This window comes from Rhinatrema bivittatum, chromosome 2, assembly GCF_901001135.1.
Source record: "Rhinatrema bivittatum chromosome 2, aRhiBiv1.1, whole genome shotgun sequence".
Lineage (NCBI taxonomy): Eukaryota > Metazoa > Chordata > Amphibia > Gymnophiona > Rhinatrematidae > Rhinatrema > Rhinatrema bivittatum.
Window position 1 is genome coordinate 107,719,038 of NC_042616.1, and position 27,654 is coordinate 107,746,691.

General features: G+C 46.0%; 1 protein-coding gene across 5 annotated transcripts in view; it reads right to left on the bottom strand.

Moving 5' to 3' along the window:
* The window catches only part of LARP4B (La ribonucleoprotein domain family member 4B), a 521,092-nt gene that overhangs the window by 433,907 nt on the left and 59,531 nt on the right, over positions 1-27,654 (bottom strand). For all 5 annotated transcript variants that reach the window (XM_029588536.1, XM_029588537.1, XM_029588533.1 and 2 more), the window contains one exon: positions 13,241-13,375. In XM_029588536.1, coding sequence (XP_029444396.1) covers positions 13,241-13,321 — 81 coding nt within the window. In that variant the 5' untranslated portion in view covers positions 13,322-13,375. The remainder of the gene's footprint in view (positions 1-13,240; positions 13,376-27,654) is intronic.

Here is a 27,654-nt window from a genome sequence, read left to right on the forward strand (position 1 = left end):
GGAGTTTCTCTCAGGTAGTGACAGTTTTAACTCTGTGCATCTGCGCAGTTGTCTTCCCACATGATTCCATGTTTCTCCTCAGTCTCTTTGTAACCAAGCGAGGTGTATGGTAAAAGGCGTTGAGCAGCCATGGACTGCCAAGGGAGGTGAGAGGGATCGCATGGCTAATTTATCCTGCTATCTACAGAAACACTGTTTATGGTAAGCAGGGCTGAATTAGCCATGCTGTCTGGGAGTCCCAAGCTCCTGGGTTGTCTCCATACAGAATGTTTTATAAGTCTAGGACAGCAACCCCCAAGTAGAGTAGACAGTCTTAATGATCATTAAGGTTTGACAAAACTGCTGCACCCAGTGTTGCGTCTGAAGATTCCTGCTTGTCAATGCAGTAGTGAGACGTGAAGGTATGAAGAGAAGACCAAATTGCTGCTTTACAAATGTCTAGTAGCAGAACTTTACGTAAATGGACAACTGATGTTGCTATGGCACATATTTGGTGCGCTTTAGGTTTGTTGCCGAGTTTAATAGAGCATTTTTATAACAGAATTCAATGCATTGGGATAACCAGCTTGCTATGGTTCTTTTAGAAACAGGTTGATTTGGATTATTTGGATTAAAGGAGAGGAATAATTGAGATGGTCTGGATGGAGAATGTGTTCTCCGTTTATAATAAGTCAAAGTTCTTTTACAGTCTAAAGAGTGTAGTAGTTTGTTTAAGTTTGAAGATCAGTAGAGAAATGGTTTGATTAATATGGAACACAGACACCACTTTTGGAAGGAAGGCAAAATGAAGTGGAAGAGTGACTTTGTTATGTAAAATTCTAAGTAAGGGGAATAGTGAGCCAAGGCTTGAAGTTCACTCACTCCTTGCCGATGTGACTGCAACGAGGAATACAGTTTTCCAGGTTAGGTATTTTATGTGGCATGAATGCAAAGGTTCAAATGGAGAAACCATTAGCTGTTCTAGGACAACGTTTAGATCCCATGGCACAGTTTGTTTTGTTACCTGTGGTCTTAAATGCAGCATGCCCCGCATGGATCTGGAGATTAAAGAATGGTGAGAAATTGGAAGACCATTATGAAGAGCAAGTTTGCTTACCGTAAATGTTTTTTTCCGTAGATAGCAGATGAATTAGCCATGCTGTATGGGTACGTCCTCCATGCCACTAGGTGGCGGAGCTCTCAGACTAGCAAAATCTTTTAGTTGGCGCTCCCTCCCTCCTGTATGGTGACAGGATGACCTCAGGCTTCTTAGTCAGTATCAAAGCAAGGTAGGTATGCTAGAACTATCCGGGGAGGTGGGTGGGTCAGCATGGTTAATTCATCTGCTATCTACTGAAAACACCGTTTACGGTAAGCAAACTTGCTCTTTTCACGTAGATATGCAGCTGAATTAGCCATGCTGTATGGGAGTCCCCAGCTGATGTATTGAGCAGCCAGTATGTGTCATTTAATTAATTATTTTTTTTTTGCTCAATACGATAACAGTGGCGGACAGTTCCTATGAAGGCAGTATTTGTGCACTTCTGTAGGACCATCTGTTCCAAAGGGAATCATCCTCGTCTGTTTGCAAACAGTGGTGGCATGCGAAAATGTGCAGCGATGAACCTGTCGTTGGTGCATCAATGTCTATGAAAAGTGTTTGATGGATAAAGGCCATCGAGGCTGACAGTGCTCGCATGTAATATGCGCCTAGGGTCGCAAATATAGTGTGTGACCTTGTATTGTGGTTGAACTGCAAAAAGCTTGATATCCATGAGGATGGAGTGCTATGTTAGTGGGCACCCTTGCACGTTTAGAAGAGCGAAAGAAATAGTTGTGAAGGTTGACTGGGTGACAGAGTGCGCTAGTTGTAGTATGCTAGCACATGATTGCAATCCAAGGTGCGAGACATTTCCTCATTGGCATTTGCATGAGGTCTTGGATGAAAGGTGGTAAGGAGACAGTGTGGTAAATGTGGAAAAATTGGAAATAAGCGTTGGCAGAATTTCCATGGTCAGAGTGTAAGGTCACCTTGGTGAAAGTGAAGATGAGAATAGTGAAATAATGGTTGGAAGGCAATCTTTAAAGAGTTTAAGTAAAGCAAGACAAGCATCTCCTATGGGAGGTAGCGAAGGTGACAAGTAGGCAAAGGTTTAAGGCGCAAGCCTTGGCTTGTCGAGAAGTACATTGTCTCACGGCACCCGCGTCCCATGCAAAGGTGGACGCAGGTATAATATTCCTTTTAGGAATCTAGATACTAAGGAAGGACATGAATAGGTTTGTCCGTTGAAAAGAATGCGAGAAGCTGTTGTATTGCTGGAAGAAGGTCGCAACGAGGACGCAGCAAGGTCGTGATGCAAGCAAATCGAGACAGGAGAGAAGCCGCTCAGGCGGAAAGTCAATGGGTTGAGACCCATTGATGTACCTCAGAAAGTGTAGTCGGACCATTTTGTCTGGAAATGGTGTCTAGTTGACAGTCTTTCATGGATTGCAAACTGACAGCCTTTCGTGGATTGCAAACTGGCTAAAAGACAGGAAACAGAGTAGGATTAAATGGACAATTTTCTCAGTGGAAGGGAGTGGGCAGTGGAGTGCCTCAGGGACCTGTATTGGGACCCTTACTTTTCAATATATTTATAAATGATCTGGAAAGAAATACGACGAGTGAGATAATCAAATTTGCAGATGACACAAAATTGTTCAGAGTAGTTAAATCACAAGCAGATTGTGATAAATTGCAGGAAGACCTTGTGAGACTGGAAAATTGGGCATCCACATGGCAGATGAAATTTAATGTGGATAAGTGCAAGGTGATGCATATAGGGAAAAATAACCCATGCTATAATTACACAATGTTGGGTTCCATATTAGGTGCTACAACCCAAGAAAGAGATCTAGGCGTCATAGTGGATAACTCATTGAAATCGTCGGTTCAGTGTGCTGCGGCAGTCAAAAAAGCAAACAGAATGTTGGGAATTCTTAGAAAGGGAATGGTGAATGAAACGGAAAATGTCATAATGCCTCTGTATTACTCCATGGTGAGACCGCACCTTGAATACTGTGTACAATTCTGGTCGCCGCATCTCAAAAAAGATATAATTGCGATGGAGAAGGTACAGAGAAGGGCTACCAAAATGATAAGGGGAATGGAACAGCTCCCCTATGAGGAAAGACTAAAGAGGTTAGGACTTTTCAGCTTGGAGAAGAGACGGCTGAGGGGGGATATGATAGAGATGTTTAAAATTATGAGAAGTCTAGAACGGGTAGATGTGAATCGGTTATTTACTCTTTCGGATAGTAGAAAGACTAGGGGGCACTCCATGAAGTTAGCATGGGGCACATTTAAAACTAATCGGAGAAAGTTCTCTTTTACTCAATGCACAATTAAACTCTGGAATTTGTTGCCAGAGGATGTGGTTAGTGCAGTTAGTATAGCTGTGTTTAAAAAAAGGATTGGATAAGTTCTTGGAGGAGAAGTCCATTACCTGCTATTAAGTTCACTTAGAGAATAGCCACTGCCATTAGCAATGGTAACATGGAATAGACTTAGTTTTTGGGTACTTGCCAGGTTCTTATGGCCTGGATTGGCCACTGTTGGAAACAGGATGCTGGGCTTGATGGACCCTTGGTCTGACCCAGTATGGCATTTTCTTATGTTCTTATGGCAATTATGAATGGCAGAAGAAAAGATGTAAGCGCTGGCACGCGATACCTCCAAACTCCGCCCCGAGAGATGTAGGGAGGAGTGAAGGGGAGGAAGCAGTGTTCTCTTTTCTGGGTAAGACGACATAGCCCATTGTTCCGTGAAAACTGGGCAGTGGATTAACAGTAGTAGGTAGACGTTACCATGGTTGTTGTGGCCATGTGAACGGAAGCTGGTGCAGAACCGCTCTGACTAGTATGCATCTCTGGATTGTGTGAGAGATGAGTGGCATTGGAGGGAATGCACAGGTAGTTTGTGTGACCCACTGATGAGGGCATCTGGAGCAAATTCAATGTCTTGTATAAGTCGAGTAAAAGTTCTCTATAAACCCGTTGTTCTGCATTGCAAAGAGCTTGACTGCAGGGAGGCTGCAAACCAAGAAACCTTTTGAATCACTGTTGGAGTTAGGTGTTATTCGTTAGGCGAAAAATTCCACTGAGGTTATTCGCTGTGGAATTGCAATTTCGGCAAACCAATGTTTATAGAAAGATGGATCCCTGGTGGGTCCACCCAGAATCTGAACTGTGTCGCATGAGAGGTTCCATGAACCGGTATGCCCCTTTTTGTTGTATAGAGAACATTCAGGTCGATCCAGTAAGGCCGCAGTAAAAACAGTGAGGTAGTGTCAGGCGCACCCTTCCTCCCCGCACGCACAGTTCTCTTCACTAACTCCCCGATACTCTCCTCTAATCGCATGCAAATGCATGCCGCGGCTGTGAAGCGTTAGGAAAGGGTTATGCCCGCGCAACCCATTTTACTGTATAGGCGCTGTAACAGCGCCTATACAGTAACCTGGGTGCGCTGGTACCTGTCATTTCAAATGACATTTGAAATGACAGGCACCAGGAAGTGTAAAAAAGTTTAAAAAGTGTAAAAACCAAAAAACCTGTGTGTTATATAAAAAAATAAAACAATTTTAAATACCTGTCGGAGGGCCGTGGGTCCAGGCGGCCGGTGGGCGGCGGGCAGCCATCAGCGGCATCCGGTAGTCCCTTCTCCCTTCCTCCCTCCCTCCCCTGCCTGGATGAGCGCCAAAATCGCACGGGCGGGTCGGCAGCGGGGGGGGGGGGGGGGGGCGGCAGCGGGGGGGCGGCAGCAGGATCCGGGAGCGGCGGGTAGGCAGCAGCGGGGTCCGGGGGGGCAGCGGCAGCGGGGTCCGGGGGTGGCAGCGAGATCCGGGGAGCCAGCAGCGGCAGCATGTTCGATCGGGCAGGCAGGTAGGTGGCAAAGTAAAGATGGCCGCCTGCACGGGAAAATCGTGCAATTGGCCGCTGAAGACGTGACGTCACACCCCGTGATGCCAAACGTCGTGACGTCACGTCTTCAGCGGCCAATTGCACGATTTTCCCGTGCAGGCGGCCATCTTTACTTTGCCACCTACCTGCCTGCCCGATCGAACATGCTGCCGCTGCTGGCTCCCCGGATCTCGCTGCCACCCCCGGACCCCGCTGCCGCTGCCCCCCCCGGACCCCGCTGCCGCTGCCCCCCCCGGACCCCACTGCTGCCTACCCGCCGCTCCCGGATCCTGCTGCCGCCCCCCCGCTGCCGACCCGCCCGTGCGATTTTGGCGCTCATCCAGGCAGGGGAGGGAGGAAGGGAGAAGGGACTACCGGATGCCGCTGATGGCTGCCCGCCGCCCACCTGGACCCACGGCCCTCCGACAGGTATTTAAAATTGTTTTATTTTTTTATATAACACACAGGTTTTTTGTTTTTTACACTTTTTACACTTACCATAGCAGGCCCGAGCCTTGCTACTTTTTCGTTTGTTTTTTTTTTGCCCTGGTCCCGTCCGGACGGGGCTGCAGGAGACCGGACGGGACCAGGGCGGGTAAGCAATGTTTTTACCCTACACTACACTACACTAACTCCTACTAGGGGGAGGCGGTAAACTAGCAGGTTAAGGCCGCGGCAGAACAGCGGGTTACGGAGGAGATAATATCAGCGCCCGTTACAGTATCGCAGGGGAATAGCTAATTCCTTCATTATACAGCTTTTTCGTTCATTTACATGCCGGGTGCGGAAAGGGTTATGCGTCTGTTTTCAGAAGCGATACGGACGCGTGAAACTGGAGACTGTATCGCCGAATTGCCTTGCGCGCCCGAATTGTGCGCTACGAGCACGTTACAGACGGGCAATCCTCGAGCGGACGATACTGGATCGACCTGATTGTCAGAAAGTCAGCAGAGTGAATCAGGATGAGTTGACCGTGTGGGAACTTCTTGAAAGCTCCAAGGGCGTGTATACTTCCTTGAGCTTCAGAAGGTTTATATGCAGTATGTGTGTGAACGAAGTTCATGGGCCTTGTGTTTGAAATATTGTTCAAATGAGCTGCCCCTTTTCGTGGGGAATGCGTCCATGGTGAATATCACGTAATGTTGAATGGTCGGAGATGCGAGCTTGTCGACAATGTGAACGGGAGTAGCCACCATTGCAGGTTCTTCTGTTTGATGGAGAGCAAGAATGGGTGAAGAAATGAGCTCATTCTTGTCCTAGAACAGGCAGGATTTGGCAAGCTGTTACTGTGGTACTGTGATACAGAGTAGAATATTGGCAATGTGGGTTCTTATGAACTGCAAAAGTAGGAATGGTCTCAGCATGAGCTTTCGAAGATAAGTAGGCTGAGAGTTGTTGAACTGGAGGTGAGTAAGAGCAATCGTCGAGATTGGAATACTTGTTCTCCTTGTCGACGAGGGGCAGCGTCAGTACTGCTCTGCATTCATTGAAACTCCTGGGCAGAAGCAAGGTCGAATGAAGACCCTGTATAGGAAGTGGTTATTGTCCCGGAAACCTAGGGAAAACCAGGAACTAGGGTGCATGGATGCGCGAACAGAGCCACCCCCTTTTTTTTTTTGTAGCCATAGCAAGTCTCTATGGATGAAGAAAGGAAAATGGACTTGAGAGAAGTTATTTCGAAATACTCTTCTTCTTTTCCTTTTTGACACCATTTCAAGATGAAAACAAGTGGGCAGACTGCATCCCAGATGTGATGATGGCAGCCTTATGATTGCAAAAAACCTCCTTGGGTTTTTTTTTTTGTTTGGTTTTGGGGGGTTTTTTTTTTTGTTTGGTTTTGGGGGGGTTTTTTTAATATACATGTTGAGGATCGGCGATTGCAGCAGCTGGTGAGGCGTCACAGCACGCTGACGTGCTCCTGTTGTTGATTAGTATGTTGCTTCAATGGTTAGTGAGAAGGAGGCTTGTAATATGAATGAGGCTTAAGGTCTTTTTAATACTCGGCAGTGGGCAGACGTAGAAAATTAACATCATGATATAGATGGACGCTGATGAGATGTTAATGAAAAAAGGTTGCTGTTTCCTGTTCTTTAAGTCTTGTGAACGGTTCAGTGAACTGAAGTTGGGAAAGGGCTTCTAAACTGTATGTTAAGCATTCCATACGTAGGGGATCTAGTCTCTTATGGCGGTTGAATGCCACCCTGGAAGACGTTCGGTTGTCTGGGCCTTTGCTAAAACCTTAGAAGATACAGCAAAACCTTCGGAATACAGTCCGGGAAGTGCCACCATCCTTTTTAGAGGGATGGCATGGAGGAGGAAAAGTGCCGTCTGCAGAGGCCCATTGGCCATATGGTTTTAGAACCCATAGACTAGGAAAGATATGCACGATGGTCTGAAGGGAGGCCTCGAGTATCCTAGACGCAATGTGTCATGCGTCTCGTACTTTTGTATTTAATTATCTTTATTTGGGGGGGGGGGGGGGGTGGAAGTCATCCTGTGATCCCTTATCGGTAATCGGTGGAGTGGCTTGGAAGGACTAGCCGTTCGCGTTGTCGATTGAACCAACAGGGAGCGATGGAACAAAAAGCACCAGAGGACCTTAACATTAAGGCCATCGACTGGAGTTTTATAGTAGGGTACTGGTTCCATAGGTATAGTCAGAAGCCTGACGTGAAACTGGACAGAGGCTGGTGTCAGTGAACAGCATGTGACCCGGCTCGCCTTGGTGCTAGACTCCATTCTTGGTTTGTTTTTTTACACAGTTGCAAGTGTCACCGGTGAGTAGGCGGGCGCATCACCCCTGGATGGCCTCGCGTACAGTTGCACTGCAATCCGTCATGTGGGCGGTTTGGCGTGTATAAGGTGGGTTCTGGTTTTTTTTGTTTTTATTTATTTATTTTTGCTGCGAATGCTATGAGCTTAGCAGGCGGTTGGTGTGCCGAATTGCATGCCTCATTATCGTAGGTTTTTTTTTTTTTTGCGAATTCTGCACTTGCGTCCATGCTCCGGCGCCCACACCTATGGCTTAGTGCACTTGGTGCCCGCGTCGATGGTGAGGCGCTTCCGGCATCCCAACGAGGTGTGGTGCGCCCAGCGTCTGTGCCGAGACTCTGCACATTCTGTGGTCGTGCTCAAGACTGTAGCGCTTCATCTGTTGGCATGCGGTTTCGATGGTGTCCTGGATGGTCTGGGGCATCTGAAATCTGCATCAAGACCACAGTGAGCCGGTGCGTATGCCGACGGCTCGGGGCTCCGGCTGTGTCGGTGCAGAGGCTAGCGGTTGGATGCACCGGCTCCCCCGCGCCCGCCTTTTGGCTCCTGCTCCGATGCGCCCGCCTTCCGACTCGCATCAGTGATGCGCCAATCCTCCGGCGCCACCGCATTGATTTTTGGCCTCTGAGATCGAGAGGCAGCACGCCTGTGTAAGTGACAAGTCTTCAGCGCCGCAGCAGAGCAGGATATCCCGGAGCCGATTTAACCCTGGAGCTCTGTCTTCTAGCAGCCAGTAAGTGAAAACAACGGCTGCAAAGCGCCGCCCATCCCCCAGTCTCTACTCTGTGCCAGCCTGGGTAAAGCGGGGGTGGGGGGGTAAGTGAGGGGACGAAGTTAAGCATCAAGTAGGTTTGGGGGGGAGGGGGGGGAGGTAGTGCCCCGAGATGCTGAACAATCTCGTGAGGGCAGCTTGAGGAAGTTTTTTTGTGTGTGGGGGGGGTTATATTGATATGTGTTTATGTTCATCTTTTTCCTTCCTTATCAAGAGGATTTTATATAGAAATAACTGTTTTGTTGAGTATAGTGAGGATAAATAGAGAGCTCCGCGCACTGTGTTGCGCGGAAAAATTTTGACTGAGGTGCCTGAGGTAATCCTGTTACCATACAGGAGGGAGGGAGCGCCTAGCTAAAAGACTTTGCTAGTCTTAGAGAGCTCTGCCACCAAGTGGCACGGAGGATGTAGCCATACAGCATGGCTAATTCAGCTCCTTATCTACGAGAAAAAAGCTGTGATGGCACTGATATGCACTCGAACTGAAGTGGACACTAGACCAGCTAGGTAGAGTGTATGAAGGTATTCCAGAAGTTGGGTGGCTGTAAATGAGAAATGATCTAATTGTCGTAGCTTGCACCATTCCGCATAACAATGCCATTTTCCCGCATAGTTACGTCTGGTTGAGGGTTTCAAATAAGTAATTAGTATGTCCTCCAGTTGTGAAGGGAGGCCCAGATGGTTCAATACTTGCCTTTCAACCTCCATGCTGTCAGATGGAGGGAGTGGTGCATTGGATGGAGGAGGAAGCCTCCTTCTTGAGTTAATAGTCTTGGGTGGTTCTTTAGCGGAATTGGTGGATGTATGGATAGACGTATGAGATACGCATACCATGGTTGTCTCGGCCATGCTGGAGCTATGAGGATCATGTCCGCTATGTCTTGAATGCATTTCTGAATCGTTCGAGATTAGCGGAATGGGAGGGTAGGCATAGAGTAAGCCCTCTGTCCATGGAATGAGGAAGGCATCTGGAGTGTGACGAAGTCTGCTGGGGTAGATGGAACAAAAGTTTTGAGTTTGGCAATTGTTCCCCATGGCAAAGAGATCGATTGCCGGATAGCCCCAGCGTTGAAAAATGTTCATAGCCACGTCCCGATTTAAGGTCCATTCGTGTGGATGAAATATTCTGCTCAGGCAATCCGCCGTGACATTGTCCAGTCCTGGCAGGTAAGTAGCTTGAAGTGACACTCCGTTTGCGTTTGCCCAAAAAAGTATCTGAAGAGCTTTTCGACAGTGTCCATGAACCTGACCCTCCTTCCTTGTTTATGTAGAACATAGTGACTTGGCTGTCTGTAAACCATGAGGCTTTTCCCTTGAACTTGAGAAGAGAAAGTTTGAAGTGCCCTCCAGATTGCACGAAGTTCCAGGAGGTTGATCGGGTAAGTACACTTGTGGAGACCGGCGACCTTGAGTTTTCAGATCGAACAGATGGGCTCCCCAACCTTTTCTGGAGGCATCCATCATGAGTGTCAGTTGATGTGGAGGCAACCGAAAGGTAGCTCCCGAGGATAGGTTGGTGGGAGATATCCACCACTGAATATCCATGTACATTTGTGTGGTAAGTCTTATTCTGGTGTAGAGGGATTGCAGGAACTGTGACCACTGATTTTTTAGGCCCCACTGCAAACGGCGCATGTGTAGTCTCATGCAGGGAATTACATAGATCGCCGCTGCCATGTGACCCAGCAATTGGAGGATCTGACATGCCGAAGCATGGGATTGATTGTATAACTTTTGAGCTAGTGAGGAGAGAGTTTGGATTCTGTCTTGTGGAAGGGTAGGCCCTCTTTTCCATTGTGTTGATGAGCACTCCAATGAATTGTAGTGTTTGGGTTGGTTGCAGTGTCACGCTTTTTCTCATGAGGATACACCCAGGTTCGCTTTTGGAGGGTCCCGTCTCAAAGGCGATTGTTTCCTAAGCACTTGAAAACTCAATGGAAAATGTATAAATGATTTCTTTTTACAAGTTCCAGGCGGGATGTGAACCGGCTCCTGCCTGCTTGGAAGGCCGGTACCTTCCCCATTGAACCAGCAGGTTAGCCATTTGGCATCAATAAGTTCATCTTTAAATCTTTAACTTTGCCTTTTCAGTCAGAGAAAACATCCAACTAAAGTTCCATATGTTTTCACAAAGTTCAAAAGTCTGGCCCCATGGGCCTAACTGCCACCTCACACTGTATCTCTGGGATATTCCACTTGTCCCCAATAGATACAACCACCCGCTGGCAGTCTTTCTTGAAACAATGTCCTTTTAGGTAGGTAAATCCAAATAGTGAACAAAGTCTTTATCCACCGGCTCACCTTCTTTGAAGTTACGCCGGCCATTTTCCATGATAGTAGGAGCACCAAAGTTCCAGACTTTTAGAGCAGCCGGTAGCAAGGTCCTTCTTCCTCAGTCACGGGCAGGAGACTGAAACTGCTGGGCTAGGGAGTCTCTCTTATACTCAGTAAACTCCTCCTCCTCTGCTAGGAGATTGGCTTGGGGGAGTCCCACCCTCACTTCGGCCCTCCTCCTGAAGCCAAGAATTGGTCTCTAGAACTCCACCCTTAACCTCCCATACCTGTGGGTCCTCTGTCTAAATAGCAACCGAGGGAAGGAACTAGGGTACTTCCCTGGCTCGGTGTCGCTGTGTTTTCCTTCCCTCCCCCCCCCCCTCGGATTTTTGGTTCCGGGGTTTTTAACTGACCTGTCGGGTTTGGGACATAGACCCCGTCACATGCAGATATGATTTCTCGTAATTTATCAGGAAACCCAATGTTTGTAGACAGTTGATCATTTGGATCGTGTGTGCTCATAGAGTGGTTGGATCCGAGGCCACTAATAGCCAGTCGTCCAGATAGAGAAAGATCTGAATCAAAAGTTGTCTGAGGTGAGCCACCACCACCACCGCTAAACATTTCGTGAATACTCTTGGGGCTGAAGACAGGCCAAAGGGTAGGACCTTGTATTGATAGTGCTTGTTCAGAGCTTGGAAACATAGCACCAGGAAGAAGTGTGCATGAGTATATGGGAGTAAGCATCCTTCAGGTCTATGGAACATAGCCAGTTGTTTGGTTGTAGGAGGGGTAGTATGTTCTTGAGAGAGGTCATCTTGAACTTTTCCTTTTAGATGTGTTTGTTGAGGTTTCGTAAATCTAAGATCAGACGAAGGCCTCCGGACATTTTTGGAATGAGAAAATAATGGGAGTAGAATCCCTGATTTTGTTTTGATGGTGGAAGTTTTTGAATGGATCTTTGGATTTGTAGATTTTTTATTTCTTCTTGGAGATATGATGAATGGGTTAATTACTTCGGAGAGAAGGTACATGGGGAATAGGTGGGAGATTTATAAAATTTAGATGATAACCTTCTCTGATTATATTTAGTACCCAATGATATACCGTATTTTTCGCTCCATAAGACGCACTTTTTTTCCCCCAAAGGTGGGGGGAAAATGTATGTGCGTCTTATGGAGCTAATATAAAAAAAAACCCAAACAAAAATCTAACAAACCCCCCCCCCCCGACTCCCCCAAGACCTGCCGACTTAATTTCCTACAACCCCCCACCCTCCTGACCCCCCCCCAAGACCTAACAAATTAATTTCTTGCAACCCCCCACCCTCCTGACCCCCCCCCAAGACCTGCCAAACGTCCCTCACTATGTCACTGAGACCGACCGCTGCTATTGGTCGGTCTCAGTGACATAGTGAGGGCATAGGGCCGTCGGCGCCATTTTGATTACTGGCAGCCGACGGCCCACACTCAGGAGATCGTTCCCGGACCGCTCCTGGACCCCCACTGGACCACCAGGGACGTTTGGCAGGTCTTGGGGGGGGTCAGGAGGGTGGGGGGTTGTAGGAAATTAAGTCGGCAGGTCTTGGGGGAGTCAGGAGGGTGGGGGTTTGCAGTAAATTAAGTCGGCAGGTCTTGGGGGGTCAGGGGGGTGGGGGTTGTTAATTTAAAGGGTTGGGATGGGGGGGGGGGTTTTGGGGGTTCCCAGAGAAAGAAAAGTTTTCTGATCTGGGGAGTGGACCGAAATGGCCCTCCCCAGACCCGAAAACAAAATGGGGAGAAAAAAAAAAGCTATGCACTCCCCTAATTTGTTCCATAAGACGCCCAGACGCAGAGCCGGTTTAGCACAATATTTTTTTTTTTTTTAATTTTCCCCCTCTGAATCCTAGGTGCGTCTTATGGTCAGGTGCGTCTAATGGAGCGAAAAATACGGTGTATATATATATATATATATATATATATATATATATATATATATATATATATATATATATATATATATATATATTTTAGAGGTTAGGGCTCTTCAGTTTGGACAAAAGACGATTGAGGGGGATATATGATAGGTGTCTATAAAATAATGAGCAGATTGGAATGGGTAAACAAGAATCGGTTGTTTATCCTTTCAAAAAGTACAAAGATTAAAGTGATACATTTAAGACAAATAGAAAAAAATACTTTTTAACTCAATACATAATCAAACTGTGGAATTTGTTGCCAGAGGATGTGGTAAAAGCTGGTAGTGTTGCTGGGTTTTAAAAAGGTTTGGACTACTTCCTGGAAGAAAATCCATAAACCATTAAAAGTGGACTTGGAGAAATCCACTGCTTGTGCCTGGGCTAAGCAGCACAGAATGTACTGAACTTAGGAATCCTGACAGATTTTTGTAACCTGGATTGGCCACTGTTAGAAACAGGATGCTGGGCTTGAAGGACCATTGGTCTGACCCAGCATGGCAAAACTTATGAATAGTTTGAAGAATCTGTAAACATTTGAAAGTACTTACTAGATGAGAACTATCTTTTACTTCTTGTACTTGCTGTACCTGCGGTTCAGCCACAACTTTAGTGTCCTGGTCAGAAGTCATGAGCCGTCTACTTTTTGGCTCTTTCGAGAGAACTCAGCCAACAGCCTTAGTAACCTACAAATTGAAAGACATATTTGTAATTGGTTTTCCAAACTACTTTACCATTTAAAAATAAATTATATGGACAGATTTCTATAAAGCAAACTTTCTAGGATTCTTAATACATATAAATACCAGAGCACACATGTAATCATGTGTGTCTAAGTCATAATACAGACACCATTTCTATTGTTATTTAATTTGTATTAACTACAGGTTTGAATTTTTTAAGTTTCTTGAACACTGTGCTCTGCTTACTCCAAAAAAAGCAAACAATATGGTTGACAAGATCAAATCAGTAATAATAATCAATTTGAGAACTGGAGGGTAGTCAATTTAATGTTAACTTTAAAAAAAAAAAAAAAAAGGGCCCCAGTGACCTAAAACTACAGACCAAGGGGCCTGACAATAATGTCATGGAAAATGCTAGTAGCTATTTTTAAGAGCAGAATAACTATGCATATGAATAAACATAGCTTAATGGGGAGAAGCCAGCATGAATTTAGCAAAGCTATACTTTACTGAACAATTAGAATTCTCTGAAGGTGTAAACAAGTGTGGATAAGGGAAAATATCTGGATTTTCAAACAGCATTTGATAAAATCTCTCATGAAAACAAAGGATTTAAAATTTTTTTACAAAATCTACATCCCATACAATTCAATGTACTCAGCAGGTTATAGTACATACATAATTAAAGCACAAATATCAATAAAATATCACCAAAACACTAGATACACTAAAACCGGATTTGGTCTATAACCTTCACAGGTGACATAATACAATAATAAAAAGTGTAACTGACTTTTTACACACAGGCAATTAACATAGTCCTATTATACTGAACCTGTTTTAAAAAAAAAAAAAAAAAGCAGCTTTCACCTGCTTTCTGACAGTCAGAAAACACTCAATTGCCTTAGTTTCATCTGGGAGTGCATTCCAAAACTGAGGACCTGCCACAAAAAATGTTATCTCCCGAGTCATGTAAGGGTGCCTTAAAAAGCTGGACTCCTATTAAGCTGGACTACTTTAGTGACAGTGAATAAATATCAATGAAGAAAGAACAATTAAATAGCACTTAGACCTTTAAAAATATCCAAAGCTGCTGAAATGATAGAATGAATGCAGAAATGCTAAAAAGTATTCTAAAGGTCAAAAAAATGAGTTCACAGTTTAGTTTTTGCCTTCTGGTTCAAATTTACAAGAAATCAATTGACTTAGAATTCAATCTTATTAACATATATGAAATAAAATAATGCTAACCAACTGAGAAAATATTATGCAAACAAATTAACTCACTGGTGTATAAATTGAAGGTGGTGATCTATTTAATGTACTGTAGCACTAATGTTCTCAGAGACTGCTCCAGAATTGGCTTCATAGTTATTGCATTCTCCTGGGATATCCCATTTCTTTCAATTTCTTTCAATAAAAATCTCTTTTAGCTGCTGATGTTAAGTGTTTTACAGCCCAGTCATACAGGGATGTGATGTGTGAAAGGGAAGCAGTGTGATGTTCCTGGGTTGCTGAGTAAAGCCTTATTCCTTAACTTGCTTCCTTGTACGGAGAACCTCTTGTTTCCAACCCTTCCCCCACTTAAGAGACCACACTGATTTGAGCATTTATTAGTGTACAGTCAGCAGGTGAGAGAAATGGAGAAATTACTTACCTGATAATTTCGTTTTCCTTAGTATAGACAGATGGACTCAGTACCAATGGGTTATGTGCTCCCCTGCTAGCATATGGAGACTGAGTCAGGTTTCAAAGCTGACTTCACCCTAGATATAACCCTGCAGTGACCTCAGCCATTCAGTATTTTCTTCAAAAAGCCATTGTGGACATATTATTGAAGAACTTGATTAGAATTTGGATGCAACTTGATTGAAAACTGGAGACCGCAACTGGACTCAACCAATATAAGCGCTGAATCTCAGCAATACTATAGATTCCCTGAACTAGGGATAGAACAACGGCTTACCCGTAATCACATGGAATCAAGGTTCACCTCATGGGCGATTCCTTGGCACCTCTCATGGGCAGCCGTAGGCGGGATGCTGAGTCCATCTGTCTACACTAAGGAAAATTAAATTATGAGATAACTTCTCCATTTCCTAGTGCAGCCAGATGGACTCACAAACAATGGGATGTACCAAAGCTACTCCTAAACGGGGCGGGAGGCTGCCTGTCGTCCAGTTGGCATCACCCTTGCATAGGCTGCGTCCTCTCGGGCCTAGACGTCCAGGCCGTAGAACCTGGAGGTGTGTAAGGAGGACCATGTTGCTGCTCAACAGATGTCGGCGGGAGATAGTAGCTTAGCTTCCGCCCAGGATACTGCCTGGGCCCTGGTAGAATGAGCTTTGACCTGAAGGGTAAAGGCTTCCCTGCCTCTACGTAAGCTCCCTTAATTATGTCCTTGATCCAGTGAGCTAGGATAGCTCGTGAAACCGCTTCACCCTGTTTCTTTCCCCAGTGAAGAATAAACAAGCCATCTGTCTTGCACACAGGTTCTGAATGTTCCAGGTACTGCACTAAAAAAGTCTACAGACGTTTATATGGCAAAGGCGGCAGTAGTCTTCCGTGCCCTTGCGTCTATCCGGGGACGGTAAGGAGATGGATTGGTTCAGGTGAAACTCCGAGTCTACCTTTGTTAAGAAGGGGGCAGTGCAAAGCTGTACTATTCCTGGAGTAAAATCGAAGGAATGGTTCCTGACAAGATGGTGTCTATAGTTCAGAGATGCGAAGAGCAGAGCATTCTGCCGCCAAGAATACAATCTTTCGTGTTAGGCGTAGCAACAGACTGCGCAGTGGTCTGAAGGAAGGCCCTGCTAGGACGTCCTACACTAGATTGAGATACCATAGGGGGACCAGCCGCTTTAAGGGAGGTCGGAGTTGTTTAACCCCTTTTAGGAAACCAGCCAAGTCCGGATGCGCCGACAGACTGTTTCAGTTCACCTCTGCCCTGAAGCAGGAGAGGGCTGCCACCTGGAATTTCAGGGAGTTGAGGGATAATCCTTTGTTCAGGCCGTCCTATAAAAATTCCAGAATCATGGGGATCTTGGCCATTTGCAGGGGCACCCCACACTCCTCTCACCAGGCTTCAAATATTCTCCAGATCCGTACGTACACCAGGGACGTTGAGAACGTCCGCACGCGCAGCAATGTGACGATCACAGCTGCTGAATAACCATGCTTCGTCAGGCGAGCTCTCTCAAGGGCCAGACCATAAGAGAATAGAGTTGGATCTTCATGAAAAATCGGGCCTTGCAGGAGAAGGTCCCCATGCGGGGGGGGGGGGGGGGGGGGGGGGGGGAGGTAAAGAAGACTCTCCACAAGAAGCCTCCACATCTGCATACCATGGGCGTCGGGGCCACCAGAAGGACTAAACCCCTGTGGTGTTCGATCTTGCAGATGATCTTGCCCAGGAGAGGCCACAGCAGAAAGGCGTACAAGAAAGCCCTCCTCTGGCCAGGGCATCGATCCCGCTGATCTCATCTGCGACGTCCATTCCCCCGGATCCAGGCTTTCCCTGCTGAGAGTCTACTCTGACATTGTCTTTTCCCGCGATATGGGAGGCAGAGATCCCTTGTAAGTTCAACTCCAAACATTCCATAAGGGGGTCTAATCTCCAGACACACTTGGTGGCTTTTAGTTCCTCCCTGGCGGTTGATGTAGTCAACCGTTGTTGGGTTGTCCAACATCACACGGATTGCTTGTCCCTGGACCCTGTGGCCGAACTGCAGGCATGCTAATCTGACTGCTCACGCTTCCAGGCAGTTTATGTTCCAGCTTGCTTCTTCCTTGGTCCATCGCCCCTAGGTTGTCAGTTCCTGTCAGCGAGCTCCCCACCCATCGAGGCTCATGTCTGTCATAAGGACAATCCAGTTCGGTGGAGACAGGCTTACACCCTTGCTTAGGTGAACTTCCTGTAGCCACCACTGGAGCAGAGAGCATACTTCCATCAGTAGGTGGAGGCAAATCGAGTAGTCTTGAGTCAGTGGGTTCCAACATGACAGCAGGGAGCTTTGGAGAGGCTGCATGTGTGCCCTCGCCCATGGTACTATTTCCAGGGTTGACACCATGAGGCGCTTTGTGTTTGTCAACAGACGCACTTGGTCCAGTTTCCTTCTCCTTGAAGGAGGAAAGAAGACCTTGTCCTGTTTGGTGTCGAATCGGACCCCCAGGTACTCTAAGGACTAGGAGGGCTTGAGGTTCCTCTTGTCCATGTTCATGACCCAACCGAGTTCCTGTAGGAGAGAGCTGACCCTGGTTACCTGGAGGCTCTCTTCCAATGACTTCGCCCAGATCAGCCAGTCGTCCAAGTAAGGGTGCACCAGGATTCCTTCTTTCCTCAATGCCGCCGCCACAACCACCATGATTTTGGAGAATGTTCTGGGGGCGGTTTCCAGGATGAAGGGCAATACCCGGAACTGGTATTGGCAGCTAGTACTGCAAAGCGTAGAAAAGGCTGGTGGTCTTGACGGATTGGGATATGAAGATAGGCCTCAGAGAGATCCAAGGAGGTTAAGAACTCTCCCGGTTGCACTGCCATTATGACGGAGTGCAGAGTTTCCATGCAGAAGTAAATTATTTGCAGATGACTGTTGATGCTCTTGAGATCCAGGATGGGTCGGAATGAACCCTCTTTCTTAGGCATGACGAAATAGATAGAATGCCGCCCTGTATTTACTTGGGGTGTAGATACCGGATCTATAGCTCTCAGACTGAGGAGCCTTATCAGTGTAGATTCCACTGCCAGTTTCTTGTGCTGGGAGTGGCAAGGTACATCATGAACCTGTCCCGAGAGACGCTGTGAAATTAGAGCATATCCTTCTCATATGATGTCCAGTACCCATTTGTCAGACATGATCGACCCATCGCTGATTGAAGAGGGATAGTCGGCCCCCTATCTCGTCTCGTGGATGGGTCAGCAAATCTTCATTGGGAAGTTCGGGTTGAGGCTGAGCCCAAACCTGTTCCTCTTTTTGGTTGTCAGGTCCAAAAGGACTGAGACCTTCCCAGAGGGCCGAGATGACTGAAATTGGAGAAATTACTTACCTGATAATTTCGTTTTCCTTAGTGTAGACAGATGGACTCAGGACCAATGGGTATAGTGTACTCCTGTTAGCAGTTGGAGACGGATCAGATTTCAATCTGACGTCAGCCCCTAGTACATATACCCCTGCAGGAAGTGCAGCTCCTCAGTATTCTTCCTTGCAAAGCATTGTGGATATATGTGTGACTGACTGATTGATTAACTTAATATGATTAACTTAGGTAACTTTTGTTAGAATGTTAAAACTTGATTAACTTGATTAACTTGAACTGGTTGGTTGACTATAGCTGGAGACCGCCAGTGTGCCCAACCGGAAAGCGTCGACACCCGGCAGGGTGGATGCCCTAGGAAAATGAAAGCATGGCTTACCCTTGATTGTTGAAGGACCATGTATAGTGGCAGCCGAGGGTGGGCTGCTGAGTCCATCTGTCTACACTAAGGAAAACAAAATTATCAGGTAAGTAATTTCTCCATTTCCTAGCGTGTAGCAGATGGACTCAGGACCAAGGGGGATGTATAAAAGCTACTCCCGAACTGGGTGGGAGGCTGCCCGTGGTCCATTAAGGATTGCTCTTGCAAATGCTGTGTCCTCCCGAGCCTGAACATCCAGACGATAGAATCTGGAGAAGGTATGGATGGAGGACCACGTTGCCGCCCTGCAGATCTCGGCAGGTGACAGCATTCTAGTTTCTGCCCAGGAAACCGCCTGGGCTCTGGTGGAATGGGCCTTGACCTGTAGAGGTGGTTGTTTTCCCGCTTCTACGTAGGCCGCCTTGATGACTTCCTTGATCTAACAGGCAATGGTTGCCCGCGAGGCCGTTTCCCCTTGCCTCTTTCCGCTGTGAAGGACGAAAAGGTGGTCCGTCTTTCGTACTGGTTCCGACATTTCCAGGTATCTGGATAGGAGTCTGCCGATGTCGAGATGGCGCAGACTACGGGCTTCTTCCGACTTCAAGCCGTCCATCGCAGGTAGTGAGATGCTTTGGTTAAGGTGGAAGTGTGAGACCACTTTGGGGAAGAAGGAGGGAACTGTGCGTAGCTGAATGGTCCCCGGGGTGAGTCTGAGGAATGGCTCACGGCAGGACAGGGCCTGTACTCAGATGCGGCGGGCCGAGCACACGGCCAGCAAGAACACCGTCTTCAAGGTTAACAGACGGAGGGACAGGCCTCGGAGATGTCTGAAGGCGGATCCCGCTAGGAATTCCAAGATGAGGTTGAGGTTCCACAGAGGCACTGGCCACTTTAGTGGTGGGCGAATGTGTTTGACTCCTTTCAGGAAGCGTGATACTTCTGGGTGCGAGGCTAAGCTGTCGTCCTCGCTCCTGGGGCCGTAGCATGACAATGTGGCCACCTGTACCTTGATGGAGTTGAGGGACAGACCCTTCTGTAGTCCGTTCTGTAAGAATTCCAGGATCACGGGAACTTTAGAGGAACGTGGTTTGACATTGTGGTCTTCGCACCAGGCTTCAAAGACTCTCCAGATCCTTATGTATGTTAGGGATGTGGAGAACTTGTGTGCTCGGAGGAGAGTATCTATTACTGCCCCCAAGTATCCCCTCTCTCTCAGGTGGGCCCTCTCAATGGTCAGACCGTAAGAGAGAATTGAGCTGGGTCCTCGTGGAGAATGGGACCTTGTTGTTGCAGGTCTCTGTGTGGAAGCAGGGGTAGTGGATTCCCTGCCAGTAGTCTTCTTGGCCAGTCCGGGGCCACCAGAAGAACTAGTCCCCTGTGCCGCTGAATCTTGTGAATGATTGCGCCCAGCAAGGGCCACGGCGGAAAGGCGTATAGTAGGCTCCCCGGTGGCCAGGCCTGTACCAGGGCGTCGATCCCCTGGGACTGTGGATCCCGCCTGCGGCTGAAGTATCTGGGTACTTGAGCGCTGGATCTGTTTGCTAGAAGATCCATGTCTGGGGTCCCTCACCGATTCACTATCATCTTGAAGGCTGTGGGTGACAGCTTCCATTCTCCTGGATTTAGACTTTCCCTGCTGAGGAAGTCTGCCAAGGTGTTGTCCTTCCCGGCGATGTGGACGGCGGAGATGTCCTGGAGATTTGCTTCCGCCCAAGCCATCAGAGGGTCTATCTCTAAGGACACCTGTTGGCTTCTGGTTCTGCCCTGCCGGTTGATGTAGGCCACCGTCGTGGCGTTAGTCCGACATCACTCTGACCGCTTTGTCTCGAAGTCTGTGGGCGAACCGCAGGCAGGCTAATCTGACTGCCCGTGCTTCTAGGCGGTTGATGTTCCACCCCGCCTCTTCTTCGTTCCACCGCCCTTGGGCGGTTAACTCTTCGCAGTGTACTCCCCACCCGTGTAGGCTGGCATCTGTGGTGAGAAGGGTCCAGGTTGGGGAGGATAGTCTTGATCCCCGGCTCATGTGGCTGGTCTATAGCCACCACCTTAGCTGGGTCCGGACTCTGCCTGGTAGTGGTAGACGTACGGAGTAGTTCTGGGATCGTGGGCTCCACAGTGATAGAAGTGAGCATTGCAGGGGCCTCATGTGGGCCCGCGCCCATGGCACCACTTCCAGTGTGGATGCCATTAGTCCGAGGACTTGCAGGTAATCCCATGCTGTGGGACGAGGGGCGCTCAGCAAGGTCTGGAGCCGGTCCCACAGCTTTGATCTCCTCGTGGGGGTCAGGCTGACCTTGTCTTCCTTGGTGTCGAATCGGACTCCTAGGTATTCCAGCGACTGCGAGGGATGTAGGGAGCTCTTGTTTGTGTTGACTACCCATCCCAGGCTTTCCAGTAGAGCTATGACTCTGCTGGTTGCTTGGGGGCTTTCCTCTGGTGATTTTGCTGAGATCAGCCAATCGTCCAGGTAAGGATGAACGAGGATTCCTTCCTTCCTGTTGCCGCCGCCACTACTATTACCTTGGTGAACGTCCAGGGTGCAGTGGCTAACCCGAAGGGTAGTGCCCGGACCTGGTAGTGACGATTCAGGATCTTGAAGCGTAGGTAGCGCTGATGTTCCTGATGAATTGGCATGAATAAACCAAACAAAGCTCCAGGCCCAGATGGGTTTTCATATGATTACCACAAGATATCACAGGATTTCACTGCAAAGCCTCCACAGAATTTTTCTGCAGATGTTTTGGGAAAGAAGAAGTTCCCCAAGGATTTTAATACCACTTGCATTACTGTGCTAACTAACAGGCCGATACAGTATAGTATCGGCCTGTGCTAACTAACAGGCCGATACAGTATAGTGTGCTCCGGCAGAGCGTACTGTTAGCCCGCGTTTGGCCGCGTGTTTTCAACACGCTATTTTTACCCCTTATACAGTAAGGGGTAATAGCACATCGAAAACGCACAGCCAAACACACCCCCCCCACACAAAAAAAAAACAAAACTAATAGTGCCCGCAATATTAAGTCGGAGGCCCCAAAATGTTAAAAAATAAATAAATAAATAAAATGTTTACATCGGCTGGCAGCCCGCAGGTTGAAAGATGGACGCTCAATTGTGCCGGCGTCCGTTTTCCGAACCCGTGGCTATCAGCGTGTTCGAGAACAGACGCCGGTAAATTTGAGTGTTGGCTGTCAAACCTGCTAACAGCCGCCGCTCCTTTTACCGCAGGCCCTCATTTGCATACTGGATCGCATGCCCAAGAGAGTGGCCTGGGCATGCGTTGGGAGAGCGGGCGCTCACCTTCGAGCGCCGGCTCTCCCGTGAATTTTACTGTATCGGCCCGTCAGTTAGGAAAAGACCCCACGTTACCAGCATCTTATAGGCCTATCACACTTAAATTATGACCAAGATTTTTGCAAAAAATTTGGCCGACGGATTCAGCTTAGTGATACCTACTATTATTTCCTCTAACCAAGTAGGGTTTGTAAAGGGCAGAACAGCTGGAACTCATTATTAAATTAACTACGGCCATGGCCTATTGTAGGAAACAAAGGATACCAGCAATGGCTGTTGCTTTTGACTCTGAAAAAGCTTTTGATCAGGTCTCATGGCCATATATGTTCTCTGCACCCAGATTTGATCTTTCTGGGAATATAAAGAGTATCTTTCTCCTTTACAACAACCCAGTATCATATATATTAGCAAATGGAGGCAAATGTGCCCCATTTCAAATATGCAGACGTGTAAGGCAAGGTTGCCCACTCTCACTTCTCTTATATATAATTTCCATTGATTCTCTTCTTTGAAAGACTGAATATGAATCAACATTGGGGCTGGAAGTGGGAGACATGTCTTAAAATAGCGACCTTTACTGAATGTTCTGATTTTCCTTACTAAACCGTTGAACACCCTAGCTAAAGTCTTGGCTCACCAAACAAATTTTGGGAAATTTGCAGGTTTAAAAATTAACCAAGGTAAGTCAGAAGCCTTAGATGTTGTGGGAAACAGAGCAGCAGTGGGAGGGAAACATTCTTCAATGGGTTCATTCAGAAATGAAATAGCTGGGTATTAAAATCCCGGTTGATGTTAATTCTCTATAAGGCAAATGTGTCTCCACTACTCCGAAGTATGCAGGAAAACCTGAAGCAGTGGCATAAGCTTCCACTAATGATCATAGGTAGGATTCACCTGCTGAAAATGGAGATACCCAAATGGTTATACCTAATGCAGATGTTACCCATCTAGCTGTTTCCGAAAGATCTAAGGGAGATAGACAGATGTAATAGAAATTTTCTTTGGAATGGGAGATAAGATTACTCCTAAAAATTTTACTAAAGCCACTGCTACACAGTTTGAAGTGTTCTAGTTTACAGCATTATAATCTTGCCTATATGTTGACACATATCGCTGACTGGCTTAAGGGTACTACTGACTTCTCTCCTAGTGAGCATTTACAGGCATGGTTTGGTAATCAATCACTCTCTTCCATACTGCAGTTGGAGTTGATAGGGTCACTAAGGACTTACGGTCTTATCTTTTAGTATTCTCATACAGACAAGTTTGATCAATTTTAAGTAAATTACACTGGAGAACAATTTTTAACTTAATTCCTCTTGAATTTGATTTTTCAGCTGTTTTAGACTTAAATAGGCATGCTGATTTCAAAACTGCAGTTAATTTTCTTCTATCATGTCAAGTTTTTTCTCTACAGCTATCTTAGGCCTAGATTTATTAAAATGCACTAAATATCGCATGCAATAGGAAAAAGGGAGACAAGAGCATAGCGAGAGCGAGAGAGAGCCTAGCTATAAGGCCCTCATACTAGGGAGATATTTATACCTCTATAGGAGGCCCACCTAGTTACTCGAGGTGAGGTTTAGGTAATATTGTAGGGGTTAGGGACCACTGACATCAGAGTGCGACGCACGAACAGAACAGTGCACTCTTGTGAAGTTGATGACCTTCGGAGTGAACTTGATGACCTTCGGAGTGAGGAAATTCACCCAAAGATGAGATTTGTACAATATTCTCTCAACCTAGCTTGATTTCACCCAGGTAGAGTCCATCAAGCTAGGTTGAGAGAACATTGCACAATTCTCATTTTTGGTAGCAGAACTTTACTACTTGTACACAATTTGACTTACAGTAACAAAATATAGCCTTTGTATGAATAAAATAACTCTAAACAGTATATTCAGTAATTTTTTCTTTTATTTCCTTTGTATGTACATTTTGTATGATTTTGGGGACAAAGGGAGGGTATCCTGTACCTTAAAAAGTTGACGTGATAGAGGAAAAACTGGGGTCATTTTCGGATTCAGATGTCAAAAGATAGTCAAAAACAAGTGTCAGATCTAACTCAATGAAAATTGTGTTCCCCAGTGTTATCAGGTCAACAAGGGAAATTGTCTGCTCATTTGTCCATTTATGGGAATTCCCATTTTTCCCCAGGTGAGGAAAATGGGGTGTTCAAAGCATAGCAAAGAAAAGGATTAACACAGACAAACTTTTATTTTATTTTATTATCATAAGTTATTTTATGAAGACCATCCACCTTTTTGGTCGCCCTTCTCTGGACCGCCTCCAACCTATCTCTGTCCCTTTAGAGATACGCTCTCCAGAACCGAACACCCAGGTGAGGCCTCACCAAGGCCCTGTATAAGGGGATCATCACTTTCTTTATCTTACTAGATATTCCTCTCTCTCTATGCAGCCCAGCATTCTTCTGGCTTTAGCTATCACCTTGTCACATTGTTTCGCCGACTTCAGATCGTTAGACACCATCACCCAAAGGTCTCTCTCCTGCTCTGTGCACATCAGCATTTCACCCCACATCAAATACAGTTCTTTCAGATTTCCACACCTCAAACTCAAGACACCTCAAACTCAAGACACCTCAAACTCAGATTTCCACACCTCAAACTCAAGACGTGGCTATTCACGCAGGCATTTCCTAACTCCAACATTATTTAACTCATCAATCAACACGCTCCGCTAATAATAACATTAATAGCCACCTTTTACAATGTTATTTATACAATGCTAATTATACATATATATAATCATCTGATCTTCATTTTCCTTCTCTCTCCAAGTTATTGATTTCCTTGTTATATGTAACTGCTTTTCTGCACTTTTGTTCATATTGTAAAGTTTTATTATTATTGCACCCCTGTTTCTTGTGAACCAGCATGATGGGACTTTCGTCCTGAATGTTGGTATATAAAAAAACTTAAATAAATAAATAAATAAATATGCATGACTCTGCACTTCTTGGCACTGAATCTCAGCTGCCGTATCTTCGACCACTCTTCCAGCTTCCTTAAATCCTGTCTCATTCTCTCCATGCCTTCCGACATGTCCACTCTGTTGCAGATCTTAGTATCATCTGCAAAAAGAGAAACCTTACCTTCTATCCCGTCCGCAATGTCGTTCACAAGGATACGGAACAGGACCAGTCCCAACACAGATCCTTGCAGCACTCCACTTAACACCACTCTCTCTTCACAGTAAGTTCCATTTACCATAACACACTGTCTTCTGTCCGTCAACCAGTTTGCAATCCAGGCCACCACCTTGGCACTCACTCCTAAGCTTCTCATTTTATTCACAAGCCTCCTGTGCAGGACCGTATCAAAAGCTTTGCTGAAATCCAAGTAGATGACATCGAGCACTCTTCCTCGATCCAATTCCCTAGTCTCCTGGATCCAGACTCTGCTGGGAAAGTCAGCTCTTACATTGTCTTTTCCTGCAGTGTATGAGGCTAAGATCTCTTGAAGATGTACTTCTGCCATTCCATGAGTTGGGGTATTTCCTCCAACACTTGCTGGCTTCTTGGTTCCTCCCTGGCAATTGATCTAAGACACTATCAAACTGTGACATTCGGACCGCTCAACCCTGTCAACAGTTGACGAATCACAAGCATGCCAACTGAACAGCACAGGCTTCCAGCTGATTGACGCTCCAGAAGCACTCTTCTGTACTCTAGCGCCCCGCACTGTCAACTCCTGACAGTGAGCCCCCTAACACTGGAGGCTCGCATCAGTTGTGATTACCAGCTAGTCCGGTGTTCGCAGAGCAACACCCTTCCTTAGATGATCCGCTTGCAACCACCACTGCAGATGGATGCTGAGCTCCACTGGTAAGTGAAGTCTTATTGAGTAGTCCTGATTCTGTGGACTCCAACATGCAAGGAATGTGCGCAGAAGAGGACACATGTGCTCTTTCCCACAGAACTACCTCTAGGGTGGCTAACATCAACCCGAGCACCTGTAGGGTAAGACCATATCGTCGGGAGTATTATTCTGTCAATAATCACACCTGCATCATCAGTTTCTAAATGTGGCTCTTGCTTCATTGATTTTTTTTAGTTTGTCAATTGGCCCTAGTACATTTTCCATGTTCACTGAGAATTGTTTCAGCTCCTCTGAATCATCCCCTTTGAATATCATTTCTGGCATTTATTCTCTTACATCTTCCTCTGTGAATATCGAAATAAAGAATTAATTTTGGTTTTCTGCTATGGCTTTATCATCCTAAGTGCCCCTTTTACCCCTTGATCATCCAATGGTCCAACTGATTCCCTCACAGGCTTTTTTTTTTTTATCATTCTTTTCCTTGTAATTTTGAAAAGTAAGTGAAATTTAATATGATGTTACATCATATCTCCACATACACATTATACATTTTAAAGATTTCATATAATCACATCAGAAAGAAGAAAGGGTAAGAAAAACAAGTTGAAGAAGTATTCACATTCCTATCTTTGCTAATTTGGGTCATAAAGTAATTGGGAGATCCAATACTTTATTTAGGACATATCATGCTAAATAATTCCATAAGAAAAATAAAGAAAAAGGGAGGACTATATTTTTTATATTAACACTAGAGAGTTAAGTAGGGCCAGTTTTCTGCTGCACGATTATCTATCAGTTGTCTTAATTGATCCGGATCAAAGAAAATGTACTTATCTAATTTCAGGTTACATTTGTAAGGATATTGAATATTCATTTGCCCCCCCCCCCCCCCCCAAATTTCTAACCTCCTGACTCATACACAGAAATTTTTTCCTTCTAATTTGAGTATCTTTCGTCAAGTCGGGATATATCCAAATTCTAAATCCCAAATATTGCTTATTCCTATTTTTCAAGAATAACCTAAGGACTGTGTCCCGGTCAGTAGAAAACACGAATGAGACCAAAAGAGTTCCGCAAAACTCAATCTGATCCTCCACAGAGGTTTCCAGAAAAAATGTAAGATCAGTTCCTATATCTTGTGGTTGCAGATTTCGAGACTGTTAAATCCTATTTCTAGAAGTTGAGGCAAAATACATTTTTGAAATAGGTGGTTATTGCTTCATTTGGTATTGAGAGAATTTCAGTCATATTTCCTGAATTGGTTCTTTGGTGATATAATCTTCATATAGGGAAAATTTAAAACCCACAGGTTCAAATATCTGGATTTTTTTTTTCCAAGTTCTCAATTTTCCTCGCAGTATATTGCTCCCCTTCTTTTATTTCATTCTCTTGGGTTTTTTATTTCTAATTCCACCCTCTGATTAGAATTCTGAGTTAAATTTACAGCCTCAACCAAAGAAGAAATGGTGTTTTCTAATTTTACAATAGCATTCCATATCGCATCAAGGGTTATGATATTCGGTCGGGATAGTTTTTGCACAGTCAGATTCTGCCCTACCCCACTTTGCCGGCAGACTTCTTCAATCCAAAGAGATTCATATGCCGTTCGCAAATACAACTCCTGGCTTATGCTCTGGCTGGGAGGAGAAGGTGTCTCTGGTGCTCCCAGGCTCAAAGAAGCTTGATCGTCCATGGGGGCCTGGTCTCGTCTTAAGACCGGCGACCCTGCGGACTCATTCCCAGTGTAGAAATTACTG